The following is a 27,874-nucleotide window of genomic DNA, read 5'->3' on the forward strand; positions in this document are numbered from 1 at the left end:
CCTTTTTTGTTTTGTTTCTTGTTGTTGTCGGCTACCCCCCAAAATTGGGGGAAGTGCCTTTGGTATATGTTATGTTTATATATATATATATATATATATATATATATATATATATATATAAAAGGATATATGTCGAGATCAAAAGTGTGAAAAGGGAAAAGAAAGTACTGTACTTTGCTCCAAAATGATTAGGAACTCTATACAAAGTACGACTACTCTTCCGTCGACGCACGAAGACTATTGTTGCTGGGTAATCCAAACACCGGCAACACACAAACATATCTGTCACTTGGTCATCCGCTGGTGGCAAAGGTAGAGACTCCTGTTCAAGGTTACGCACAAAATGGGGAAAATTGCTTGTAAGTATATTAAATATATGATATGTTGCATGCATATTTAGAATTGAATTACGTCGTATATATTCCCTTTAAATTAAACTTTGTCGGAAGCTAATATTGAGGCTTAAAGCCGGTATCCAAGGTATGGTCGTGGCAACCTCCCCTACATACGATGGCTTACAATTATAAATTAATTCCGGAAGTTCAGTAAACTCACCTAGATGTAAAGGATGTAGAGTCGTTTACAGATTAGCAAGTATTAGGGTGATATGTTCACAGTTTAGTCTTCTAGATAGAAAACAAATACTGTTTTCTGGAAGCAGTAGGCCTAACTTCAAATTTGAATTGATATTAGGCCTATGTAACTTTCTGTCTGATGCCAGATCTTTACAAGGCTATGGATCTACGTGATCACTTGGCTATTTAGTCTATTTTAATAAGCATTACTAAAAGTTTATAGTCTGCCTCTTGGTTTAACTTCCGGGATTTATTTCGGTGTCATCTTTTGTTTACAAAGCTTTGGATCCATTTAAAAATAAGCATTTTTAAAATTTTCTATAAGTAAAAGTTAAACATGAAAGTTTTAATTCGGATTGGGCGGTTAAAATTCATAAAATTTAGTTGAAAAACTTTGTATTCTTTTGTGACCATTTTAAATTTGATTTTACTCTTGTTAACTAGGTGTAATTACTTGTACATATTACCGTAATAAGTATTATTATTATTATTATTACTACTACTACTTGTTAAGCTACAACCCTAGTTTGAAAAGGAGGAGGCTATTAGGCCAGGGGCCCCAACAGGGAAAATAGCCTAGTGAGGAAAGGAAACAAGGAAATATAAAATGCTTTATGAACAGTAACAACATTAAAATTGATATTTCCTATATAAACTAAAAAAAACTTCAAGAAAACAAGAGGAAGCGAAATTTGATAGCGTATTGTGCCCAAGTATACCCTCGAGTAAGAGATCTCTAACCCAAGATAGTGGAAGACCATGGTACAGAGGCTATGGCACTAACCAAGATTAGAGAACAATGGTTTAATTTTGGAGTGTCCTTCTCCTAGAAGAGCTGCTTACCACAGCTAAAGAGTTTCTTCTGCCTTTACCAAGAGGAAAGTAGCCACTGAAGAATTACAGTGCAGTAGTTAACCCCTTGGGTGGAGAGGAATTGTTTGGTAATCTCAGTGTTGTCAGGTGTATGAGGATAGAGGAGAATATGGAAAGAATAGGCCAGATTATTTTGTGTAACTGTAGGCAAATGGAAAGTGAACTGTAACCAGACAGAGGGATCCAATGTAGTACTGTCTGGCCAGTTAAAGGACACCATAATTCTCTAGCAGTAGTATCTCAAAAGGTAGCTGGTGCCCTGGCCAATGCACTACCTATAATGGGGGACAAGTATTACATCAGAAACAAGTAATTTCATTACCTACATTTTATTCCCTTTAACAACATCAATTTTATATTATGCCCCACTTGTGTAACCATGTAGGAAGTCTTCTAAGCATAGATCGTTTACCTTAGCTTCCTTCTCTCCAGGATGGATTCCAAGCTGATTAAAGATATTATATTACTGATGTAAGAACTGGAATATATATATATATATATATATATATATATATATATATATATATATATATTTATATATATATATATGTGTGTGTGTATATATATATATATATATATATATATATATATATATATATATATATATATATGTGTGTGTGTGTATATATATATATATATATATATATATATATATATATATATATATATATATATATATATATATATATGTGTGTGTATATATATATATATATATATATATATATGTGTGTATATATATATATATATATATATATATATATATATATATATATATATATGTGTGTGTGTATATATATATATATATATATATATACATATATATATATATATATATATGTATGTGTGTATATATATATATATATATATATATATATATGTGTATATATATATATATATATATATATATATAACTAGGACATGAAATAAATGAAGCCGTTGCAATTTATGTTTTGGAATTTTTTAATTGATTTTGTGTAGATTGTTTACTTTTATATCTTTTGGAGTTGGGATACCTTAACATGTAATAGGGTTTGGGTATTACCAAGATCAACAAAGCTTCACTAGTCAGGGTGACCCTTACTAGGTTGGTTTGCAGTCAGCAATCAGACAAAAGTCTCCCACCACCACCAATCTGCAGTCGCTAGCTTGGTGGTGAGAACTGGCCAAACCCCAGACATGAATAAGGACATATCCGAGGCCTTTGTCCTGCAGTGGTCTAGATATGGCTGCAGTTGTTATTGTTTACTTGATGTATTGGTAATCATGCATGCTTTGCATGAAAGATAAATTTTGATGCAGAATGGTTGCGCATGTCACAAGAGAATCAACTTAACTGATTAACAGAATTCTTTTTGATTTACAGAGCTATCAGGTTAGGTTAGGATTTGCCTCCCAGTCTCATTACTGTAATACCTTGCATCTTAATGTCATGGGTATTGTAGTTATTAGATACCAGAATCAAACACTTCTACTTTAATTTATTCCCCATCTACACATATATACTCTCATACATTCACAGTTGTACATCAGATATTACTTTAAACCTTAAACTTATCGATGTTAACAATAATTCTATACAATCAGCTTCTCATAATGAAAACATAACCTATGCAGTTAAGATTATAATACTGTACCATAGAAGGCAACAGAGTTACCTAATTATCTTATCCAATAAACTTAACCCTAAATGTCTTGGATAATTATAGTAAACTAATATAAGCTTAACTATAGCATGTATCATAATACGAAATTATCTTTTTGCCACAATACCGTAGGATGGTGTTCACTCCATGAGGGAAGTCTATTCCAGTGGAAAATACAACCACATAAATCATAAGAAATACATACCAGTACTTCACTGTAATGTTTTTTTCAACAAAACTTTACAATATTCAACCATTGAAGAATCTCTTGCAAGCACATTACATCTTATTCAGCCTACTGTTTTCCATTCTTTGATACACAGTCCTCTTAATACACTATCTTTATCAAAGCTTTCTCAATTTCACACACGCTTATTTAAATTCCACTTTCTGTACTTACTTGCTGCTTTATTTATAATATTTTCCAAAGGCTTAACCTCACTATTACTGTTATTAGGCTGTTTAAAAAGGCTGATAAAGGTCTGTACATATTCCACTACACATAAAATTTTTTTGTTGTGTTTCGACATCCAAACAGAGTTGGCAATCTATTTTTCTTTAAATGCCTTGTCAAGTACAAAGCAGCTCGCTCTGGGGTCACAAAAAAAAGGTGAATGGAAGGGAAATTGCCAACAACATCTGATTTCCACACCATCCTGGAAAAAAGACAAAATTGTGGAAAACTGGCAAATGGGAGGAAAAAAATTTATTGTACCAATACAAATACAAACCTTTGGCTTTCAATGGGAGATTAATTCGAGTGCAACTGGAACTCTGCAGTTTAAACTTATGATAAGGTATCGGCAATGATGGGAAAGCCCCACCCTTCTTGCCAGTATACTGAATTATCACTTTGACTCCTGCCACCAACTATCATGGATATAATATTAACGTGGCTTTCTAAAATTGTTTCTTTCTCTTTTATGTGTGTGAGTGTGTGTGCTTGTCCATACCGAAGGTGGACATGCAACCCTGATCGGAAGTGTCGGGAAAATGCAGCACTTCTATGAGTGGTAGATACGTAGAACCTCATACTTTGCGCCGTTCATGCATGGGGCAGGAGTGTCGCTAAGATTCCCCCTGTGAGGAGTGGTCACCCTCCCAGTGGCAGGTGTATGGCTATTGGCAGAAGATGGCTAAGCCTGACTCCTCATCCTCGACATCAAAGAAGTCTGCTAAACCTCTTCTTTCAACCCTGGTACTTGACCCTCTGAACCTTCCCCTTCAGTTTCTTCAGGAAATAAGAGGGAAAAGCAGTGACAAATTAACTCTTGGATAATCTTGAGGTTGGGAAACTATTGTATCCCAGAGTGATGAAACAGGTGAGCCTCTCCCTTAAGAGGAGTCCTCTAAAATTTCAAATCTTGTTCCAGTTGACGATGATGTGATATACCTTAGTACAGAACATGTACTTCCCTGGGGTTACAGGCTACTCTGTCCAGAGAGAAGTTAGCCTTAGCGCTTAATCTCTAGAAGGGGAATAGTGCTTCAGTCCCTTTTGACATTGAACCTGAACCCAAACTGCCTGTTAATGCTCTGCCCTTGGATCAACTTCCATGATTGACAGTCCTCTACAAGTTTTATTAAGAAGACCATACAGTTTTGGGAAGAGTAAGTTGTCCTCGGAAGGTATATTGTTGTTCTTATAACGCGCACACTTCCGAGCAACATGTCTCTGAGCGCGCAGTGGTTTTGTACTATTTTATCAATGAACACTGCTTCGAGCTCACGTTCTTTTCCAACTAGATGAGAAAACCCCCCTTCACAAGAACTTGTCTGTGCTTGACTTGCTCCTGATACATGCATGTTTTGCTCTTACATTAGCACGCACTATGACAGATATTCGTGCAATCTCAAGGACCTGGGCTCCCAAATGCATGACCATGATTACATGCACAGTTTTGGCAATTGCAAAGCTATCAATGATGGTAGCTGTGCTCATTTGAAGCACTCGCAGTATTGATGCGCCTTCTATTTTCTTTTCAGACGGACAGAGGATAGCCACAAAAGATACGCACCCATTTCGTGCTTCCTCAGCCCACTTCAATGATTTTTTCTGAATGGAAGGAAACTATTCCGGCACCAATGACCATTCTTGCCTCTAAGTGCATTCGGTCTCTGACAAGACCATACGGTCCAGAAGTCTTGAGCACTACCTGATCCTCGTCATATTCAGGACTCTTGTTCTTTGAAGCTTTAGGTCTTTCCTTTATTGTTACACTCAGTTTGCAACAGCATGATCCTTGTAAGGGGTCACCAGTGAAACAATTTTCATTAGATCCTTTTCCTCAAATGCATAGATGAAAGAGATATCCGAGATGCATTTCTTATGTTGCCAACTACAGGCTGTCACCTTTCGAGTTGGTCTCGATTCTATGTTTTAGAAACGCCAGCTCTTTGGAACATTTCTCCTCCAGACAACCACCCTCGTGTCAAAAGTCTCCTGAATGTGTAGCACATTTAAGAGTCACAGAAGACACCTGTTTACCCTTTCGTATCGGGTCGAAGTGGAAGGAGAGCAAGGACTCGATGATAGTGGCATGGCGATCCTTTATTTCCCATTGGCTCTTTCATAAGAAAGGTAGTTAGGATCCCCTGTTTCCTAGTTTGCCAGCTACTGGTAGATGTTGAAAGGCAAAGTTTTACCTATGCAATTTTGTAATTCTTCGGATAGGGGTAATTGAAGCAATATTTTAATTTTCAACCTTCTTTGGCGCCAGCCAGATACGGTGTTAGTGTATCAGCTATAGGACACTGGCTGGTTGTTACTGGCTACTGCCAACACCTCGATATAAGTTTTAACTGCCGAGTTCCAGCTGAGGTTGACTCAATTTCCTATTAAAGGACTTGGGTTTGTATACTGTAGTTACAAAAAATATAAATAACTTTTAAAATTTTATATACAGTATTTGAAAAAAATCTAATAAAACTATTAAGATTAGGGAAGAGCATCTTAGGATGTAGGCCCTCTCAGATAATTACTTTTGGTGTTTCTTTTGCTCAGCCTTCTCAGCTACAGTATTCTGCAGTTTTACCTGAAACTAAACTGCAGATGTAGCCTACCCTGCTTCCCAAGAGATGAGCACAACCTAACAACAGAAAACCAACAAGCCTTGTATAGCCAGTTAGGTTTAGTTTTTGTTGACATGAATCACAGGTACAGAAATCCCTGTATAGAAGGGTTGAGAATTATTATTTTAGAAAGACACTTCTCTTACAAGAAGCTGCTGATGAACTAATTATAAGAGCAATGAAGTACAGAAAGTTCTTTAAAAAAGAAAATGGATATTGCAGTCAATTGAGTAAACAATAATCAGGAAATCAGGTTACATCAGGCTACCTCTAAATTCTTTTGTGCCACAAACTAAATTTTAATGCACAATTCTAGAATCTTCACTAGATATCAAGTTAAAATCTTAGGGATGAGCTAAGAATTGCCAACGTTGTGCCCATCACAAGATGTAGGCTGGAAGATGCAGATGAAGATTCCCTTCAATTTCCAAAAGTACATTACAGGAACACCTTCCTGGTTGCATGACTGTAAGCACCAACCAAGATGTTGTGAAAGGGATTTTTATAGTAATAATTAATTCTCTATCTATCTACCAAGGCACTTCCCCCAATTTTGTGGGGTAGCCAACATAAAAAACAAAACAAAAGGGGAATTTTCTTCTTCGCTCCTAACAGCGTGACGAGGGATTCAGCCTAGTTTGATTGGTACACGTACTGCTAGGGTGCCTCAGCCCACCCTTCCCTGTTATCTGCTATAAATGAAGCTTCGCATGCTGAATCCCCTACTGCCGCTACCTCAGCGGTCACCAAGGCGACTGGAGGAAGCAGCAGTGGCTGTTGGAACTGTTACAATCACTCGCCATTCGTTCCTATTTCTAGCATGGTTTTGCCTCTCAAGGGAGCAAAAATTCTTGTTGGTTATTTACCTATTTCATAAGGAAAACTTGAGCTTTTAAACGTATAGTAGTGCTAAATAGTATTAAATATCTGTCCTTTAGATTGCAGTACAGTATTTATCGAAGTATTTTTTGAAAATTAAGAAGTGTTAGTAGAGAAAGTATTTGGGTTAAATAGTGTTCTAAAGCAATGAAGCTAATGTAGGGTATGATTATTTTTTCAGGTACAGTTACAATGTATAGAAATTTTACTTTTTGCTTGAGTTAGATACCCTCATCTGAGGTGTGTATCTATAGTGACCAATAGCAATTCAAGTTAAAAAACTATCAAAAGATGCATTTTAGATTTACTTATGTATTTATGTATCAGGAGAGGAAGATTGAAATGCGGCTCAAATGTTTTCAAGCAGCAGACAGTTTTTGTTTGAGATGAAAATATAGTTAAGATTTGTATCTTTTGATTATTCAATCCACAACATTCAGTATGGATTTTCAGTTTGGTTTAATATTATTTTTCTTGTTCTTAGGTGGTCCAGTTGTGGAGGTTCTTGGTGATGAGATGACCAGGATCATCTGGGATCTTATCAAGCAGAAACTCATTCTCCCTTTCCTTGACATTGAGCTTCATACCTTTGATCTTGGGATTGAGAACCGCGATGCCACGGATGACCAGGTCACTATAGATTGTGCCAATGCCATCAAAAAGTACAGCGTTGGTATTAAGTGTGCTACGATTACTCCAGATGAGAAGAGAGTTGAAGGTAAGCTTCTTTCTGCATATAACTATTTAAAAGTTATTTGTTCTTACATGAATACAAACCCTTGTCTCTTAATAAGAGTATAATCTTTTAGTGGAACTAGAACTCTGCTGTTGAAACTTATAATGAGGTGTCAGTAGTTAATGGCTGGTGGCGGGGAAACCCTGTCCCTTGCCAACACATTAAGTAGCCACTTTTGGCTTTAGCCACCGAGCAATGCGGATGTTACCAAAATTTTGGCTATTTTTATATACTACTGAAATTGTATCTCTTTTCAGAGTGAGGGTATGTAATGGATTATGAAGAAGCCACGTGCAGGCATGCCGTCCTGTCCAGATGTAATAAACAAAGTGTGGCATGTTCATCATACATACATACATATACCAAGGCACTTCCCCAATTTTGGGGGGTAGCCGACATCAACAAATGAAACAAAAACAAAAAAAAGGGGACCTCTACTCTCTGTTCCTCCCAGCCTAACAAGGGACTCAACCGAGTTCAGCTGGTACTGCTAGGGTGCCACAGCCTACCCTCCCCCGTTATCCACCACAGATGAAGCGTCATAATGCTGAATCCTCTACTGCTGCTACCTCCGCGGTCATCTAAGGCATTGGAGGAAGCAGCAGGGGCTACCAGAACTACGTCACAATCGCTCGCCATTCATTCCTATTTCTAGCACGCTCTCTTGCCTCTCACATCTATCCTCCTATCACCCAGAGCTTCCTTCACTCCATCCATCCACCCACCCAAACCTTGGCCTTCCTCTAGTACTTCTCCCATCAACTCTTGCATTCATTACCTTCTTTAGCAGACAGCCATTTTCCATTCTCTCAACAAGGCCAAACCACCTCAACACATTCATATCCACTCTAGCCGCTAACTCATTTCTTACACCCGTTCTCACTCTCACCACTTCGTTCCTAACCCTATCTACTCGAGATACACCAGCCATACTCTTTAGACACTTCATCTCAAACACATTCAATTTGTCTCTCCATCACTTTCATTCCCCACAACTCCGATCCTTACATCACAGTTGGTACAATCACTTTCTCATATAGAACTCTCTTTACATTCATGCCCAACCCTCTATTTTTTACTACTCCCTTAACTGCCCCCAACACTTTGCAACCTTCATTGACTCTCTGACGTACATCTGCTTCCACTCCACCATTTGCTGCAACAACAGACCCCAAGTACTTAAACTGATCCACCTCCTCAAGTAACTCTCCATTCAACATGACATTCAACCTTGCACCACCTTCCCTTCTCGTACATCTCATACCCTTACTCTTACCCACATTAACTCTCAACTTCCTTCTCTCTCACACACTTCCAAATTCGGTCACTAATCGGCCAAGCTTCTCTTCTGTGTCTGCAACCAGTACAGTATCATCCGCAAACAACAACTGATTTATCTCCCATTCATGGTCATTCTCGTCTACCAGTTTTAATCCTCGTCCAAGCACTCGAGCATTCACCTCTCTCACCACTCCATCCACATACAAGTTAAACAACCACGGCGACATCACACATCCCTGTCTCAGCCCCACTCTCACCGGAAACCAATCACTCACTTCATTTCCTATCCTAACACATGTTCATGAGCAGGAATAATGTGAATTCCCCTTCTTTGTGTCCTTGCAGGGGGCATGACTGCATGTAGTCAACCCCCTGGTAGAGAGTAGGGGGTTACCGTCTTCGTATTGGTTATAATATGGCAAGAGAAGGAGGAAGTAGTCAAAGGTAGATTCTTCACCTTTTGGATCATCCTTGAAATAGAAGAAATCTGTTCTCTCTCTTTTAGCCCATGGGTACACTAGGTTGTGGGCATTCTCCATCTCCCTCCTCCAGCAGGATTACGAAGAAGCATGATTACTCTGACCTTCCTTTAGGGCAATATACGGGTCAGGTGATCTTATCTACTACCCCACAGAGAAGCAGGTAATCCTTTTCTTTCTTATGGTGAACTTAACTGTATAATTCATGAGGACGAGGCTGCTGGGAACATGATCCAAAGGGCGCTATTGTCTTCCATAGGCTTAGAGGGCATCTCCTCAACAGAGAAGCTGCTGCAAGCCCTATCCACATCTTGGACTACTGATGTAAGTTGTCTGCTGCAGTTCCTTTTTCGTGTTGCCCCTGCAAAGGAAGTGACTGATGTAACCCCTTCCAACTAGTTCTGATCTACTTTAGGTGCAGTTTATTGTTATTCTTCATCCTCTGTAACTCTGTCGCCCTCAGCAAAGGAAACCTCAACAATGACTTCTAGTAAGGGGAGGAAATGGCCTTGTCTTTCCTCTCCTCTTGGTCTGATTCTTTTTACCTCGTCCTCTGCTGTATAATCTCTTGTTGCTTCCTGCCTTCCGATTACAAGTTTCAGAAGACTACCTATCACAGACGACAAGATAGATATCCTGAGCACTATACGAGTTATCGTACACGATCCTCAGGGTAGGACTCTGCGCACGCAGATCATCTTCTGTTGATGTTCTTATGCACGTTTGTCTTACCATCAACAGTCTTCATGCTTGAAGTTTTCTTTACTCACATGGTCTCCTTTTAGCATGCACTGTCATTCATGTGTACAATTGCCCCTACACCTGTCTTCTTCTGAGAGCATGCATTTGCCTTCTAGTAAAACCATAGACTTCAGAGTTTTGTGTATGTATTAATTCGAGCGATTGCCATGTGTAAGGTCTCCACGGATACAGCTCCACCTTAGAAGAAATCCCCAAGCACTAAGATCATGCATGAATTAACGAGGTGTAAGAAACCCTTCTTCTCTTACGCTTTGGATCCCCTATTTAATCTTCCAGCCATTTAGGATGGTCTTCATCATCCTGGAGGCTGCATACCATCAGGAGAGCAGTCTTTCTGCAGTTCATCATGGGTACTAGTTCAAATCCCCTTGTTTTGACCACACTACAAGTTTTTACTTGGGTAATGGCTCCGGTGCTGGTCATTCTTCATCAGTTGGGTGTCTATGGAGGCGTCTCCCCGGTCACTTGTCTTCTCTGCTACACCTGGTCCCAGGGGGTCGCCTCAGGTTGAGATTCCTTCAGCTGGCTTTTCATCAGTTTAAAGGTTACCCATGAATCGCAGAGACAAGGGACAGTGACAGTGCCCTATCAAGCAGATGCCCTAGAGACTGACCATATACTGTGTACATGTGATCAGCGCCCAAACCCCCTCTCCACCCAAGCTAGGAGCAAGGAGGACCAGTCGATGACTGCTGATGACTTGGCAGATGGATCTGTAGGCTCCCTCAAATCCCCCATTCTTAGCTCATAAGGAGGATGAGGTTTCAGAGACCAAAGGAACTAATGAGGATATACTTTCTGACGAAAGCCAATTAATGAATATCTATCACTGACCTGGAAAAACTATGTTGGAAAAGTGGCAACATTTGTGCCACATTTCTTTTGGTTATGAATGAATAATGATGCAAAACCATAACAATTCAAAACTGAGTTTTAATATCATTGATGTTTTATATTAAAGTAATTGTATTCATTGTATCAGTCTAGTAGCATCTTTTATCTTTATTTTCAAAATACAAAGGTGGAAATAAGGCAACATGTGTTTTTGTCTACAGGTACAACTCGACTTTCTTTGTAAATTTGACAGAGTTTAGTATTATGTACTGGGCAGTACAGTCTGGGAAGATCTAAATGCAAAGGATGGTCAGTATAATGAAAAATCTTATGCAACAGCCATAAAGAACTAACTGAACGACAGTGTCAGGGGTTAATATCCAGATCAGGAATAAGGGATTTGATATACCACTAGTTTTTGTTCAACCATACATGAAAACAATACTTGAAACAAGGCAAAATGGAAGTATTAAAACACTTCTTCAGAATGGATTGATCACCAAAGCTTATCCATTTCTGTTTTTATGTCAATGAAGAATTATTTTCTAGGTTGCAAAGACAGATGGTGAGATTAACCCACTACCCTGCTGGTGTCAGTGATATTTAGTAAATTGTCTTGCGTGGTAATAAGACAAATTATTACCACTGGGTTAATGCCCACTTCTCTAAAGGGTAATATATATAGAAATTTGTTCTCGCGAGTTTTTTTCCTGTAAGGTGGTTGTGGCAAAGCCTGCAAAAATTGAGGTGTTAACTTTAATACCCCACATAAATTTACTTTTCAGTCACTTAGTCAATTTCTTCTCCAATTCTGTTAAAAGAATTAGGTTAGTGAAGTTTTTTTCACATCACTTTGGAAACTAATTTTTTAATAAACACCCTGGTAGCACTTTGTTAGGTGCCTATATCTTTGGCTAGAAATTTTGCTCTGTAAAGATTGTTGAATCATGACGTATGCAAGCTAGTGATAGATATTAAATGTTCTTATTAAAATTTATTAAACAAGCCAGTTGTACTAGATGTAAATTCAGAAAGATGAATTTCCTTAAACCTTGTCCTGTAGGAGTGGCACAAAAGCTTAAATCTGGTACCCCCTGCTTAGAACTTTTCTTCTTTTGCCATAATTTTCTCATCCACAACAGATTTTATTGTTATTTAATTGTTCATCTGCAATTTTTGCAAAGTATTAAATTGTTATAATTTTGTAAATACTGATTTCAGAATTCAAGCTTAAAAAGATGTGGAAGTCTCCCAATGGCACAATCCGTAATATTCTTGGTGGCACAGTCTTCAGAGAAGCTATCATCTGTCAGAATATTCCACGTCTCGTCCCAGGTTGGCAGAAGCCCATTGTGATTGGACGTCATGCACATGCTGATCAGGTGAGTTCGTCATATGAATTTTTTATAGATTATGTAAGTGAACAGAACCACAATGGTCCCAATACTCTATAGAATTTAGATTAGATCTTTGCAAAGTGCACTTATTATATAAATACTGTACTGTACTATATCTTAGTAGAGGAGAGGGTGTTGTTGTATATATGATTTAAAAAGATTTAATTTTCTTAAGTACATGATTAGAAATCCTAGCAGCAGGACTATCAGTTCGTTACATAGTTTCATTGATAGAAAGTGACTTTCTAATTTATTTGTTGTTTCTACTTAAGCTTTTGATAGTAAAATAGAGTGGCTTTGTTAATGTATAAATATTATCCTTCCCTAAGAGTGAAGTTACTTTTTGTTATGAGGAGTATAGAAACCTTTTGATTCTATTAAAACTAAAACAGAATTGGAAGCACTTTAAAAACAAGAAATAAATGAAAATGTTATAACACTTGAAGATATCTGTACAGGGTTACAGCAATCCTAAAACTACATATAATTGAGAGAAAATACCAATAGAGAAAGGTGTTAGACAAGGAGAATGTCTAGTAGTTTTTCAAGAATTTAGATTGGGAAAATTTAGGAATTAACATTAATAGGAATACATTAACAATTCATGATTTGCAGATGACAAAGTTCTATTTTGTGAATCGTGAGAGAAATTGCAATACATGATGGAAGATTTGAATGGAGAAAGTATTGTCGGACTGAAAACTGATAAGAGTAAAACTAAGATAATGTCCAATGAAAATGAAGACTGCAAATAATAGTTATTGAATAATATATATAATTATTTGGAACAGATGGTAAGTGTTTCCCCAAGACATGAGATCAAAATTAAAAGAAGGATAAGCATGTAATGGAGAGTTTTTGGTGAATGAAACAAGATTATAAAAATTAAAATGCCTCTATTCTTTAGAAAGGAAAGTATATCAATCAGATGTTCCGACCCGTATTAACTCATGCATTGGAAATTTTGTGCTTTACTGAAGCCTTAAAACATAAGATAGTTACAACTCGAAGATTTATCAAAAGAATTATGATGGGATTAACACTAAGAGACAGAGAAACAACATGGATACGAGAGCAAACTGAAGTAGAGGATATTTTAACAGCATGTAAAGAAAAGAAATGGACATTAGCAGGACATATAATGAGAAGGACAGATAATAGATAAGTATTAAGAATAACTGAATGGTCCCTAGATATTGTAAAAGAAGCACACACACAGATGCAGTATATATAGTATACTAATACTGTATCTGTTTTTTATATTTTATTACTACTTTTTTAAGGAAACATATAAGCACACATGATATGTTTAAGTAAGATAAGATTTTGTCAGGCTTAGCCTACTAGTGTTTCTGGTTACATAATGCAACTAGGAAACTATGCTCAAGATGTTGGCTGAAAGGGTAGATTGTTTGTAATGATATTGCTCACCGACAAGGTTATAACTTCGTAATCACAACGTTAAGGGGAAAATACCTGTACTGTATCGGCATTGGATAGAATAAATTTTTTAAAAAGTAATTTGTCTTTTTCCTAATGATATAAACCTGACCCATTTAAAGTTAGAAATCCAACTTCAACCATTCATTTTGGTCCTGAGCTGAAATTCTGACTAGTCAGCAACACTCACCTCCTGTTGTTAACCACCACATTAATGATTTCAATGGTTGTTCCAACTAACATTTCCTATTTTAAAGGTCTTACATTTGTATAGTTAGGAAAGAGAGTACGGTAATTGCTTTTAAAATGTGTAATTTTTTTGGTGTTTTTCTCCTTGGTAAATGATTAATTTAGAAATATAGTTATGTGATATGAGTACAGTATACTTTTACAATGGCACTGTATAATTAATTGTTTTCACTTTTGCCACCATATTTTAGCTGTAGTTTGAGTTATATTTTACATTTATCAATTGTATGTAGTATTTCCTTCATGTCTTTTTATTAGAATTTTGCACAGTTGTACTGTTGTATGTAGTATTATTTTTAACATTTCATTAGTAAAAAAAATTGTCAAGTTTCTTATATTTGTCTCACTATCAGTAAGATATTTTGATAATCCCAACAGTACAAAGCTGTAGATTTTATTGTCCCTGGAGCTGGAAAACTCGAAATCTCCTGGACACCATCTGATGGTGGCGAACCCATCAGAGAAGTTATCAATAATTTCCAGGGAGCAGGCTGTGCCTTAGGCATGTTTAACACCGAAGAATCAATTAGGTTTGTGTACAACGCTAGTATTTTTTTCTTTATATTGCATATGCTTGTTAAAATATAGTGTTAATCTTCAAGTATTTTTTATCAAACCTCATACTATAGTCAAATTGATAGCATTTCGTATTCCTTTGTATTATAAACACTAACCATAGATTCACAAGAGGCAATCTATATCTGATGTATGGTAGTTTTCACTTTTTTTTTTTTTCAGAGGATTTGCCCATGCTTCTATGGTCTATGCCTTGGACAGAAAGATGCCTCTCTACATGTCAACTAAAAATACCATTTTGAAAAAATATGATGGCCTCTTCAAGGATGTTTTCCAAGAAGTCTATGATAAGTAAGTTCCCACAGCAACGTTGCTTTTATGGATATTTAGTTTTGAATGTTCATGTACAAGAATATTTAAAAGATGTTTATAAGCTATTTTATTGATTCTTGTAACTCCTTATTTCAACATACACTTTTACTTCTTATTTCAAAGAGAATACAAATCTAAGTATGAAGCTGCTGGAATTTGGTATGAACATCGATTGATTGATGACATGGTTGCACAGGCTATGAAGAGTGAAGGAGGATTTGTTTGGGCATGTAAAAACTATGATGGAGATGTCCAGTCTGATTCTGTTGCTCAAGGCTTTGGTAAGCAAATAAGTAGTTATGTTTTACTTGTGATATTCATGATATATGCAACAGATTTTTTGTATATTACAAATAAGCTTGTTTTAGTTTTTAATGAAGTTTATGAGGAATGTTACAGCTATAATCGTAAGTTTTAAATATTTAACTTAGCCGGTGAATATATAATAGCTGCTGCTCCGGCGGCTCGACAGAAAACACACAAAAACTCGCGAGCGATCGCTATGAAGGTTGCGGGTGTGCCCACCAGCGCCAACTATCGGCCAGATACCGCATATGCATGTAAACAAGCCTCAATTCTTCTCTGTCGGTCTGATCGACAAGACGTACCATTACTCGCTGTTAACCTGGAGTTTTTCAACAGACTTGGTGAAGTACTTCATTTTGGTTTGAGCTTTCGCAGTGCAGGTGTTTTATCTTCAACTTAAACTCTTGAACTCTTTTTTGGACAGATTTAATTGTTGATGACTTTGGATTGTTTTTTGGACTTTCTTTGACTTTTTCAAAATGGCTGACCCTTCTCCAATTCCTAGATTTCGTAAGTGTAATGCTAGGGATTGCAATAAGCGTCTTCCAAAGGCCTCTCTCGACCCACATACTGTGTGTTCTAATTGTCGGGGTAAAACCTGTCAATTAGGAGATCGGTGTGAGGAGTGCGTGGGCCTTTCGGAATTCGATTGGCTTGAATATGACAAGTATTCTCGTAAGCTAGAGAGAGATAGGGTGAGGAGAAGTTCCTCTAGATCGTTAGAATTTTCCTCCTCCCATGCCCCTGAACCTAATCCTTCCCCTGTAGTAGTTGTGCCTGAACCCTCTACTAGCACTCAGGAACCATCAATGCGGGATATGTTACGTGCCATTCATGCTTTGGGCGAAAGAGTTGAGTCGTTAGCTACAGACCGTAATCAACTCATGGCTGACGTTAAAGAGTTAAAGTGTCAGAGTGCCACAGTGGAAAATCGTGGGAAAGTGATTAGTGCGCAAAGTGTTATCAGTGTTGCGACCGAGGGTTCGTCTGTTCGTGCCTGTTGTTCGCCTCTGTTGTTCGCCTAGTCCGAGACCTCTTGCAAGCTCCCAAGCCCCAGGGAGAAGTAATGTCGTACGACTTATGGGTTCGAGAGGCCTTGATCAGCGAACAGACGTTCCCTCTATGGTTTCAGGCGTGTCTCATCAAGACCGCCCCTACCATAAGACGAGCGAGACGATTTTCTCCTCGTCATCCGAAGGCTTTTCGCGTAAGAAACCGTGGAGCAAGGTTTCGAGGCCCTTAAAGCGAAAGTCAGTCCCTTCAGGACAGGTCCAGCGTCCTGGTTGTAGCCATTGGGACAGCTCTGACCCTTTGCAGTCATCGGAAGACTGCTCGCCGCCTAAGCAGAAACGTAACACAGGCTCCGAGAGTCTTGGTGTAGGCAAGGTTTTGCAGTCACAGACGTTACCCTCGTCTCTTACCGCACCCATTCCCGTTGATCCTAAATGGGTTGTACTGCAAGACATGCAGATTAAGCTCGCCTCCCTTATGGAGGACTATTCTGCTGAAAAGGTTCACGATGATCCTCGCCGCTTAGCTGATCGAGATCCTGGCCGTCAGCCGCCCAAACGAGCCTTTGCTCGTCCTGTTGACGTTGGCGTTACTAAGTCACGTCAGTCACGTTTTGTAGAGCCTCACTCGATGCAGTCCCGTGTTGACTTTCAGCCGCATGTGGACGTTCAGCCGCTTCCTAATGCTCTTGTTGACGTTCAGGACGTTCGCCAACCAGCGAAGTTGACTTGTTTTGACACTGAGCGTCAAGCACCGCAGTCAAGAGTTGTTTTGACTGCTCAGTCTAGACAGTCAAGGCAGTCTCGAGTTGACGTCAAGCGTCCTCCCGCTCCTGTTGTTGTTGACAGTCAGGCTGTTAAGCAGTTACATGACGTAGCGTCCTGGACTGCTACTGATGCACCAGTGCGTGTGGACTCTGCGTGTCAAGCATTGCCACCAAGGCAGGTCTCCCCTTTGCTTGTTACTCAGCAGTTGTCGGACGAAGATCCTTCAGATGAGGACGTTGCTGATCCTCATCATGATGATCATCCTTCAGATGTAGACGAACCTAAGACAGTTCCTCCTTCGATGGACTTTAAGAAGATCATGTTGATTTTCAAGGATCTTTTTCCCAATCACTTTGTTACCGTTGCTCCTCGTTCGCCACCGTCTGAGTTTGCTCTAGGCTTACCTGCTACCAAGCCAGTCTTTACTAAGCTAGTGCTTTCTCGCTCTTCCAAGAGGGCTTTACGACTTTTAGGCGACTGGTTGGATACCAGGAGGAGTTTGGGGAAGACGGCCTTTGCCTTCCCTCCTTCTAAGCTTGCTTCTAGATCGAGCGTCTGGTATGACACGGGAGAAGTTCTCGGCTTGGGAGTCCCTGCCTCTGCCCAGGGTGACTTCTCAAGCCTCGTAGACTCTCCCCGTCGCCTGGCCATGAGACGCTCGAAGATTAGTTGGTCCTCCTCGGACCTTGACCATCTGCTTAAAGGCGTATACAGGGCCTTTGAAGTATTCAACTTTCTTGACTGGTCATTAGGAGCTTTAAGTAGGAAAATCTCGTCTGCTGACCGAGATGTTTCCTTACTTATCATGTCATGTATGGATAAAGCCATCCGCGATGGCTCCAATGAGCTCGCCTCCACCTTTACGTCGGGAGTCTTAAAGAAGCGAGATACCCTTTGCTCTTTTCTTTCGGCAGGAGTTACTCCCTGTCAGAGATCAGAACTGCTCTTTGCTCCCTTATCAGCGTCCTTGTTTCCGCAACAACTGGTTAAGGATATAGCTTCTTCGCTTGTGCAGAAGGACACCCATGACTTGATGGCGTCCTCTGCTCGCAAAGGGACTCCTTCTACATCCTTTGCTGTAAGACCCAGGATCGAGACTCCGGCATCCAGATTTATCCCGCCCTTTCGTGGCAGAGCTCCCAGCAGGGGAAGCGCTCGTGCCAAGGGAAAGAGAGGTAAGAAGAGAGGAGCCAAGTCCTCACGTGGCAGAGTCTGACTGCCCACAGCCTCAGACAGCGGTAGGAGCCAGATTGAAGAGCTTCTGGCAGGCCTGGGAGAAGAGGGGCGCAGACCAAGAGTCTGTTCGGTTGCTCAGAGAGGGGTACAAAATTCCGTTTGTACCCAAACCTCCTCTAGTGACAACTCCCATAGACCTCTCTCCCAGGTACCGAGAGGAGTCAAAGAGACAAGCCCTAAACCAAGAAGTGTGTCTGTTGCTAGAGAAGGGAGCGGTGGTGAAAGTCTCGGACCTTCAATCACCGGGGTTTTACAACCGTCTCTTCCTAGTCCCAAAGAATACAGGAGGTTGGAGACCGGTGCTAGACGTCAGTGCGCTCAACGTTTTTGTTACGAAAACAAAGTTCACTATGGAGACCACGAAGTCCGTCTTAGCAGCGGTCAGAAAGGGAGACTGGATGGTCTCTCTCGACCTACGAGATGCGTACTTCCACATTCCTATACACCCGGATTCCCAACCGTTTCTGAGGTTTGTTTTCAGGAATGTGGTATACCAGTTTCGGGCCCTGTGCTTTGGCCTCAGTCCTGCTCCTCTCGTATTTACGAGGCTCATGAGGAATGTGGCAAAATTCCTCCATTTATCGGGAATCCGAGCCTCCCTGTACTTGGACGACTGGCTTCTCAGGGCATCGTCCAGTCATCGCTGTCTGCAGGATCTTCATTGGACGTTGGGTCTGACCAAGGAATTGGGACTTTTGGTCAACCTAGAAAAGTCCCAACTGATCCCATCCCAGACTATTCTATATTTAGGGATGGAGATTCGCAGTCCAGTTTTTCGGGCTTTTCCGTCTGCCACCCGAATAGAACAAGCCCTGCTCAAAGTCCAACTAATGCTGAAGAGAGAACGGTGTTCAGTCAGGAATTGGATGAGTCTCGTAGGGACTCTATCATCCCTGGAGCAGTTTGTCTCGCTAGGAAGACTACACCTTCGGCCTCTCCAGTTCCATCTAGCCTTTCACTGGAACAAGGACAAGACGTTAGAGACGGTATCAATCCCGGTCTCCGAACCAGTAAAGGCATGCCTGAAATGGTGGAACAGCAATATCAGTCTGAGAGAGGGAGTATCCCTAGCAGTCAAGAACCCAAACCACGTGTTGTTCTCAGACGCGTCGGATTTGGGTTGGGGTGCGACCCTGGACGGTCGGGAATGCTCAGGTCTGTGGACCTCAAGTCAGAAGAGCATGCACATCAACGGCAAGGAGCTATTGGCAGTCCACTTGGCCTTGATGAAATTCGAAAGCCTCCTTCGAAACAAAGTGGTAGAGGTCAACTCCGACAATACCACAGCTTTGGCGTACATCTCCAAGCAAGGAGGCACACACTCCCTCACGCTGTACGAGATCGCAAGGGACCTGCTCATTTGGTCAAGAAATCGAGGCATCTCCCTGTTAACGAGATTTATCCAGGGGGACTTGAACGTCTTGGCAGACTGTCTCAGTCGGAGGGGTCAGGTGATTCCCACGGAATGGACCCTCCACAAGGACATGTGCAAGAGTCTTTGGGCGACTTGGGGTCAACCCACCATAGACCTCTTTGCCACCTCGATGACCAAGAGGCTTCCAATCTATTGCTCACCAGTCCCAGATCCAGAAGCAATACACATAGACACATTTCTACTGGATTGGTCTCATCTGGACTTATATGCATTCCCACCATTCAAGATTGTCAACAAGGTACTGCAGAAGTTCGCCTCTCACGAAGGGACAAGGTTGACGTTGGTTGCTCCCCTCTGGCCCGCGAGAGAGTGGTTCACCGAGGTACTTCAATGGCTGGTAGACATTCCAAGAAGTCTTCCTCTAAGGGTAGATCTATTACGTCAGCCCCACGTAAAAAATGTTCATCAATGCCTCCCCGCTCTTCGTCTGACTGCCTTCAGACTATCGAGAGACTCTCAAGAGCTCGAGGCTTTTCGAAGGAGGCAGCCAGTGCGATTGCAAGAGCGAGGAGAGCTTCTACCATTAGAGTATACCAGTCGAAGTGGGAAGTCTTTCGAGACTGGTGCAAGTCAGCATCTGTGTCCTCGTCCAGTACCTCTGTAGCCCAAATCGCAGATTTTCTTTTACATCTGAGAAATGTTCGCTCCCTCTCAGCTCCCACGATTAAGGGCTACAGGAGCTTGTTGGCTTCGGTCTTTCGTCATAGAGGCTAGATCTTTCCAACAATAAAGATCTCCAAGATCTCCTTAAGTCTTTCGAGACCTCTAAAGAACGTTGTTTGACGACTCCTGGATGGAACTTAGACGTGGTCCTAAGGTTCCTCATGTCAGACAGGTTTGAGCCATTACATTCAGCCTCCCTGAAGGATCTCACCCTCAAGACGCTTTTCCTAGTGTGCTTGGCTTCGGCTAAAAGGGTCAGTGAACTTCATGCCTTCAGTAAGAACATCGGCTTTTCTACAGAAAAAGCCACATGTTCACTTCAACTTGGTTTCCTGGCCAAAAATGAACTGCCTTCTCGTCCTTGGCCTAAATCTTTTGATATACCTTGCTTATCAGAGATCGTAGGCAACGAACTTGAAAGAGTGCTGTGTCCAGTTAGAGCTCTTAAGTTCTACTTAGCCCGTACTAAGTCCTTACGAGGTGGATCTGAGGCATTATGGTGCTCAGTTAAGAAACCATCATTGCCTATGTCAAAGATTGCTTTGTCATATTTTATCAGATTTTTAATACGAGAGGCTCATTCTCACTTGAATGAGAAAGACCGATGTTTGCTTAAGGTTAAGACGCACGAAGTAAGAGCTATAGCAACTTCCGTGGCCTTTAAGCAAAATAGATCTCTGCAAAGTATTATGGACGCGACCTTTTGGAGAAGCAAGTCGGTATTCGCGTCATTTTACTTAAAAGATCTCCAGACTCTTTACGAGGACTGCTACACACTGGGTCCATTCGTTGCAGCGAGTGCAGTAGTGGGTGAGGGTTCTACCACTACATTACCCTAATTCCAATATCCTTTTAATCTGTCTCTTGAAATGTTTTTAATCTTGTTTTTGGGTTGTACGGAAGGCTAAGAAGCCTTTCGCAGCCTGGTTGATTTGGCGGGTGGTCAAAGTCATTTCTTGAGAGCGCCCAGATTAGGGGTTTGATGAGGTCCTGTTGTATGGGTTGCAGCCCTTGATACTTCAGCTCCTGGGAGTCTTTCAGCATCCTAAGAGGATCGCTGGGCTTCGTGAGGAAGACAGACTAACAAGGCAGAGTAATCGTCTAAGTCAACTTCCTTACCAGGTACCTATATATTTGGGTTTTGTTATGTTATAACTGTCAAAAACTCTAAGCATATACGCTGTAAACTTAATTAACTCTGGTCTCTACCCACCACCATGGGTGTGAATCAGCTATTATATATTCACCGGCTAAGTTAAATATTTAAAAATGATATTTTAATTATAAAATAAATTTTTGAATATACTTACCCGGTGAATATATAAATTAAAGGCCCTCCCTTCCTCCCCGATAGAGACGCAGCGGGATGAGAAGAATTGAGGCTTGTTTACATGCATATGCGGTATCTGGCCGATAGTTGGCGCTGGTGGGCACACCCGCAACCTTCATAGCGATCGCTCGCGAGTTTTTGTGTGTTTTCTGTCGAGCCGCCGGAGCAGCAGCTATTATATATTCACCAGGTAAGTATATTCAAAAATTTATTTTATAATTAAAATATCATTTTTATAGCAAGGGAAATCATGTGTTAACCTTTTAAATGACAGAGTTTTTATAGTTGTTTTATCCCATTTTAGAATATGAAAGACCATAAGATAATTTGTATTTTTGATAAGTCTCCTAATGATATGTAGCAAGCCCAAATGTATTGGGTAAATTTTTATAACTATACTGGAATGTCTTGAATAGTAACTTATTCATCAGGTTTCATGCTGTTATTGTATACTGTTTATGTTGTGAATAAGTATGCAATTGATTGCATAGTTTTAGAAAATGCACAATATTAGCCTTGGCTGATAAATGAGAAACATCACAATGCTTTGATTTTTTAAATTTCATTTTGTGAAACAGGAAATTTAATTAGTATGAAATTTAATTAAGCTTTTTAATTTTGTAAACTGGTCACAGCAGAGATAATAATTATTTGTAAACCATTGATTTATATTGCCCATTTGGTTTGGTTTGTCACAGAATGTTTTTGACAAAAATTTTCCTTCTTTTCTGTGGTTATAGGTGCATATGTATTGAATGTGGAATGAGTTGACCCACAGGTTCTGGCTGTCAATCCGTCTCATGTTTCGTTTATCAGTGCTCATGAGTACATGGTTTTCTAGACTCATTGATGACCTCTTTTACCTTTTTTTCTCATTATTGTCTTGCATTGTGTGGCATTAATTTAGATTGCCAGGCAAAATACAATTTATTTAAAAAAAGATTTATCATATTGATATGTAGGCTACACCTCTTCTCTGGTTTGGTAGCAATCACGTTCATAAGTGATGATATTGTGTACCTATTTTTTGGACAAATTTTCAGCCTAGAAAGCAACATCTGGCAACTACAGTAGTACAAGCAGCACGTTCCCGTCAAGTGGCTGATTTAAAGGGGCATGTTATCTTTCAAATTATCCTAGTGGCCTACTTATAATTTCAGGTTCTGATATGTTTTTACTGGAAAAAACTTAAAAGGGAAAAACTAACGACAAAAAATGTTTTATTGATTATGTATAGTTTGAATTTTCAAGCGCTCGCCAAGAATTAAATCTAATACAATATCGATTGGTCTGAAAAGTTTATTTTAGGTCTGTGCCTACTTTCCATGACTAATTATTGATGAAAATATATTATTTAATTGAATCATAAAGTATAAAAGGAATAAAAACACAATAATTCCCTTTAGCAATGATCCGAATATCCTGCTCTCGAGTATTGGATTTGGGTCGTCCTTTTCTAGGCTAATTCTTGAGGCTGAAACATTTGATTCTATCTTAATACTGTCTGACTTTTGTATAATTTATGACTAATTTTGATGGGAAATATATTATTTCTATGCATTTCTATAATGACTGTTTAGTTAGTGAAGTTTCCCAGTTTTTTTCAGCTTTAGAATTTATTTGAAGGACCACAAGATGTTTCATCATTCCAACGTTAGCTAAGCGAGAAGTATGTTAAATACTGAATGTCACCGTATCTCATCTAACAGATTGCAGCATTGTTTCCACAGCTTTTCAGACATGCTAACCTTTTGTAGTATGGGAGGTGTATTTTCTCCTGTTATTGTTTAGGGAAATTGTGTGGTTGGTAGCCCTAATTTTCATTCATATTTCAGAATGTTTTGTCTTATTTTGTGGCATAATATGGAAAATGGCAAAGTTTTTTACTAGTAGAGAATTATTATAAATTTTATATTCGATATAATCTTGATATTTGAAAAGTACTTATTTGGTCTTATAATTCAAAGTTTATAACAAAAATAGAAATAACTCTTTACACTTGTGAATGATAATAAAAGTACATAGTATTGTCACTAATGAACGTTATTGTACCATTGTAGGGTTTTATAACTTATTTCCCACATCTAGATTGAGAGTTGGTTACTGCAGATGAAAGGTTTGTTATAAAACCTATGTAATTATAAAAAAATTGTGCATTTACTTTAAAAGCAAAAGAAGAATAGGCACCACTGTATAAACATAATACTGTAAAGTTTTTGTATGAATAACTATCTTTTTCAAGAATTAATAATGATTGTCTAAATTTTTTTCATTACTTAGGTTCCCTTGGTATGATGACATCAGTATTAATTTGTCCTGATGGCAAGACATTGGAATCTGAAGCTGCTCATGGCACAGTGACCCGACACTACCGCCAGCATCAACAAGGAAAAGAGACCTCCACCAATCCAATTGGTAAGTTTGACAATCAAATGTTGTCTGGCCTTTGCATCACTTTGCCAGTTACAACATATGAACTTTATATAATCTCTGCTTTTAATTCTTCAATAGTAATTGCTCATACAAAATGTTTTTGGTAATGTTTCATAAAAAATGCAATATTGTTTTCATGGATAAGGACATGTTTTGCATTACTTGGTTTATTATATTTACAAAATTTTTTGGGACATAATTTTAATATATTTTGTCCAAAATCAGCATCTGTGTATGCCTGGACTCGTGGCCTTTCGCACAGAGCTAAGCTGGACAACAATGAAGCCTTGGCAAGATTTGCAGTTACTCTAGAGAAGGTTTGCGTTGATACCATTGAATCTGGTGCTATGACCAAAGATTTGGCTATCTGCATAAAGGGAATGGCAAAGTAAGTATTCTTTTCCTCAAGGTTAATTGAAATACTATTTATGATCATGGGTATTATTTATAAATGGAAGGGCTAAGTGAGTTTAAAAGTTAGATAGATTTAGATGACTGAACATTTAAGATGTTCAAAAAGTACTACTGTACTCATCTAGGTATTGCTACTCAATTAAGGTACTATTATACAGGTATTTACAGTTAAAAACCAAGGTAATGTCGGTGTATTTAGAAATATCCATATCCCATTTTAGTGTTCTTTTACCCAATCACTTGAGTTCACATTATGATCGACAATTTCAAAATAATTCCTGAGTGCCATGATTTTTCAAGAGTGTTAATAAGTGGAACGTTATATAGTAATGATTTAGTTTATGCAGACAAGAAATGGATTAAAATATTGGTGCTTCTACAGTATGTAGTAATTCTAAATGTGTGAAAAGGCTCAAATTATATTTCTGTATGTAATCGCTGGTATCATAGTAGGATGACAGGGCTGCCAACATACAGCTGAAGAAAGTCTCCCCACTGAAAGTATGCTCATACTTTATGGAAGAAATGTACATGCTGTACTGTATATGACTGGACTCCTTGTATTGCAAATTTGAGTTGCAACAAAAAGGCCAGGTTTGAAGAACAAAAAGTATCCAAGGAGATAACACTACATTACTGTGCTGTATCTAAGAACTTTATTTATTAGGTACTTACCCTAGAAGTTTAACTTTTAGAATGTTTGCATACAATTGCTGCAATAATTTACTTTGCCTTTCCAAATCTTACAGTAGTTCAGCATCATTCACAAAATAAATACAATCGTCCTTTAATTAGGGAATATGTTCTCAGTGTGAACTGGACAGACGCTGAATTTTTTAACTAACAGTTACTGACAGGTTGGAATGAGGGTAATGAGCCCTGTCCTCCCACCTGTCAAAAGCTCTTCTCTTATGTTTTTGGTTGCAACGAGTACAGGCATAGTGTTGCACCCTTAATCGAACATTTAATTTTCTTTGTCTTTTAGGATGTGAATTATGGCTGTAGATCCATACACTTGTTGCTTCTTGCTATTATTATTCACAAGCATCCCTTTGTGCAGAGTGTAGGTCATGGCCTCCTATGCAGTGATTCACTATTTATGTACAGTCTTGAAGAAGGTTCCGGAAGTTGTTTAAAGGTCACAATGTTTCAAGTGAACTGCTTGCTCAATATGCCTATGAATCTCGCCAGAGGTTCACATGGCATTGTCCTTGAAGTAGTAGATGCTCAGAATGTGATATCTTATCAGACATACATACAGTACTTACAGAGTTATGTTACTATTGTTTATCTGGGTTTGTGAGAAGGACTTAAATATAAGAGAAAAATACAGTAGATTTCAAATTAGGAGAGCATCCAGAGAAAACTAGACTAGGGGATGTTACTGTGCAGGCTATTACTGGGTTCTCTGAAGTTCATAATGATGTGCTTGATATTTTTTCTCTTAGGGAAAAGTTTATGTTCATGCAATCTGAGAAGGCTAAGTTGCCTTCTGTCAGTGGTACTGATTATAGCCTAACCTGCCTTCATTTGAACTTTAGGCAAATTTCCTGTTTTGTTTTGTGTTTTTAGTTTACCATTTGGTAAAGGTTCTGATGATACAAAGCGCATTATAGGTGACGGGTTAAAAAATTTCACCTTTTTTAAACAAAGAATTTTAGCAGTACAATTATACTGAACTCTAATTTTAATTTTATTAGTATGAAGCATCATGGTCAAACAGGAAATTAAATTTCCCTTAACTGGCAGCCAGTTGAATTACTTAGTAAATCAATCAAAGCTGTTGAATTTTTTCTGACTGCTGGTTCATACCATGGTGTTTATTGCATTTTAAATTGAAAATGAGTGCAAAGTACTGTGTAGAGGAACATATTTCATGTTCTTGGGTTATGCTGTGTTTAGGGATTTCTTTTACAAAAAAGCTCAATACGAGATAGAGGAAAAACATTTATATAAAATAGAAACAAACAAATCAGTGTAAGCTTTGAAGGGAGCATAGCTAAACAGAAAATATGCCCAAAGTTTTTTTTTAGGTAGAGCTTAAATAATACATCTTTGGGGTACAGGAATATCAGTGTTTTATGCAGTAAATAAGTGTGTACAAAATCTGCATTAAATGGAATTACCACACAAAACATTATGTGAAATACTTAGAAAAGGAAATGAGGATAATACCCAAGAAGAATAGCATAATGAACAATATAATTTTATGAATAACAAAAAGGAAAAGCAAACTTAAAAGGAGGAAGAATGGAAGATAAAAACAGCTTTAGACATGCAAGATGGTACACTTCTGTGTAATAAACCATTTTTTCTACATTTTTCTTTTCAGTGTTGGACGCCAGGACTACCTCAACACATTTGAATTCCTGGATAAACTTGCAGAAAATTTACAAAAAAATATGAGTGCCTGACTGGATAGTTCTCAGATAAATATATCCAGATTATAACAAATAGATCCAGATTTAAACATTTAGCAACAGAAACATTCCCCCATCTTAATTAGAACAGGGTGTTCTTTCAATAAGAGTGTACTAGTACAATTTCTTCATTCCTTGGGGGGGTATACTGAGTTAGCATTTATTTTTGCATTTAGATGGTTTTTATTTCAGGATTGTGTACTGTGGTATATATCAGTTTTTAGAGGATTTATTTTTTTGTTGTGCTGGTACGTATAGAATTTATTAACGTCAATATAGAGACTGAAACAGTTTTTAATTTTTTATTTTACTTAACAGTACAGTATTAGAAATTATTTTTACCAATCCTTAATCTTAGGGACCATAAATTGAAACATGAATGATTAAATTTTATTACTAGACTTTATTTTTTTCTCCTGGTATATTACATTGCATACAATTATTTCATTTCCCAACCTATTTAATGAAAAGTTGACATTTAAAGTTAAGGTCAAATAGTAATTTTCCTATTGTAATCCAGTTTAATTTAAATATTATATAAAAGGCTAAGAAAGTAATTTTTTTTTCTTTTGCTACAATTGATAATTCTTCCTACACATGATACAAAACATTGACCTATAATATGAGTTTTAAGTTCAGCGAAGGCATCCGGTAAGAGGTAGAGGTGCTCATGCTCCTTCTACCAGTATGAAGTCTTGTATGAGATCGAACACAAGTGCTGTTGGTCACGATGTCAGGAACTGCTCTCGTA

The 27,874-nt window shown here is 38.6% G+C and overlaps 1 protein-coding gene across 1 annotated transcript; it reads left to right on the forward strand.

Moving 5' to 3' along the window:
* The first annotated feature begins 253 nt into the window (after nucleotides 1-253).
* Idh (isocitrate dehydrogenase [NADP] cytoplasmic) lies at nucleotides 254-27,522 on the forward strand. The gene is made up of 9 exons (XM_068371125.1): nucleotides 254-359; nucleotides 7,527-7,760; nucleotides 12,356-12,516; nucleotides 14,599-14,750; nucleotides 14,959-15,087; nucleotides 15,232-15,389; nucleotides 24,137-24,271; nucleotides 24,515-24,677; nucleotides 27,036-27,522. Exons 1-9 carry the CDS (start codon nucleotides 344-346, stop codon nucleotides 27,115-27,117), a joined length of 1,230 nt encoding a protein of 409 aa, XP_068227226.1. The 5' UTR covers nucleotides 254-343; the 3' UTR covers nucleotides 27,118-27,522.
* Nucleotides 27,523-27,874: the final 352 nt, after the last annotated feature.

Source organism: Palaemon carinicauda, chromosome 3, assembly GCF_036898095.1.
Source record: "Palaemon carinicauda isolate YSFRI2023 chromosome 3, ASM3689809v2, whole genome shotgun sequence".
NCBI lineage: Eukaryota > Metazoa > Arthropoda > Malacostraca > Decapoda > Palaemonidae > Palaemon > Palaemon carinicauda.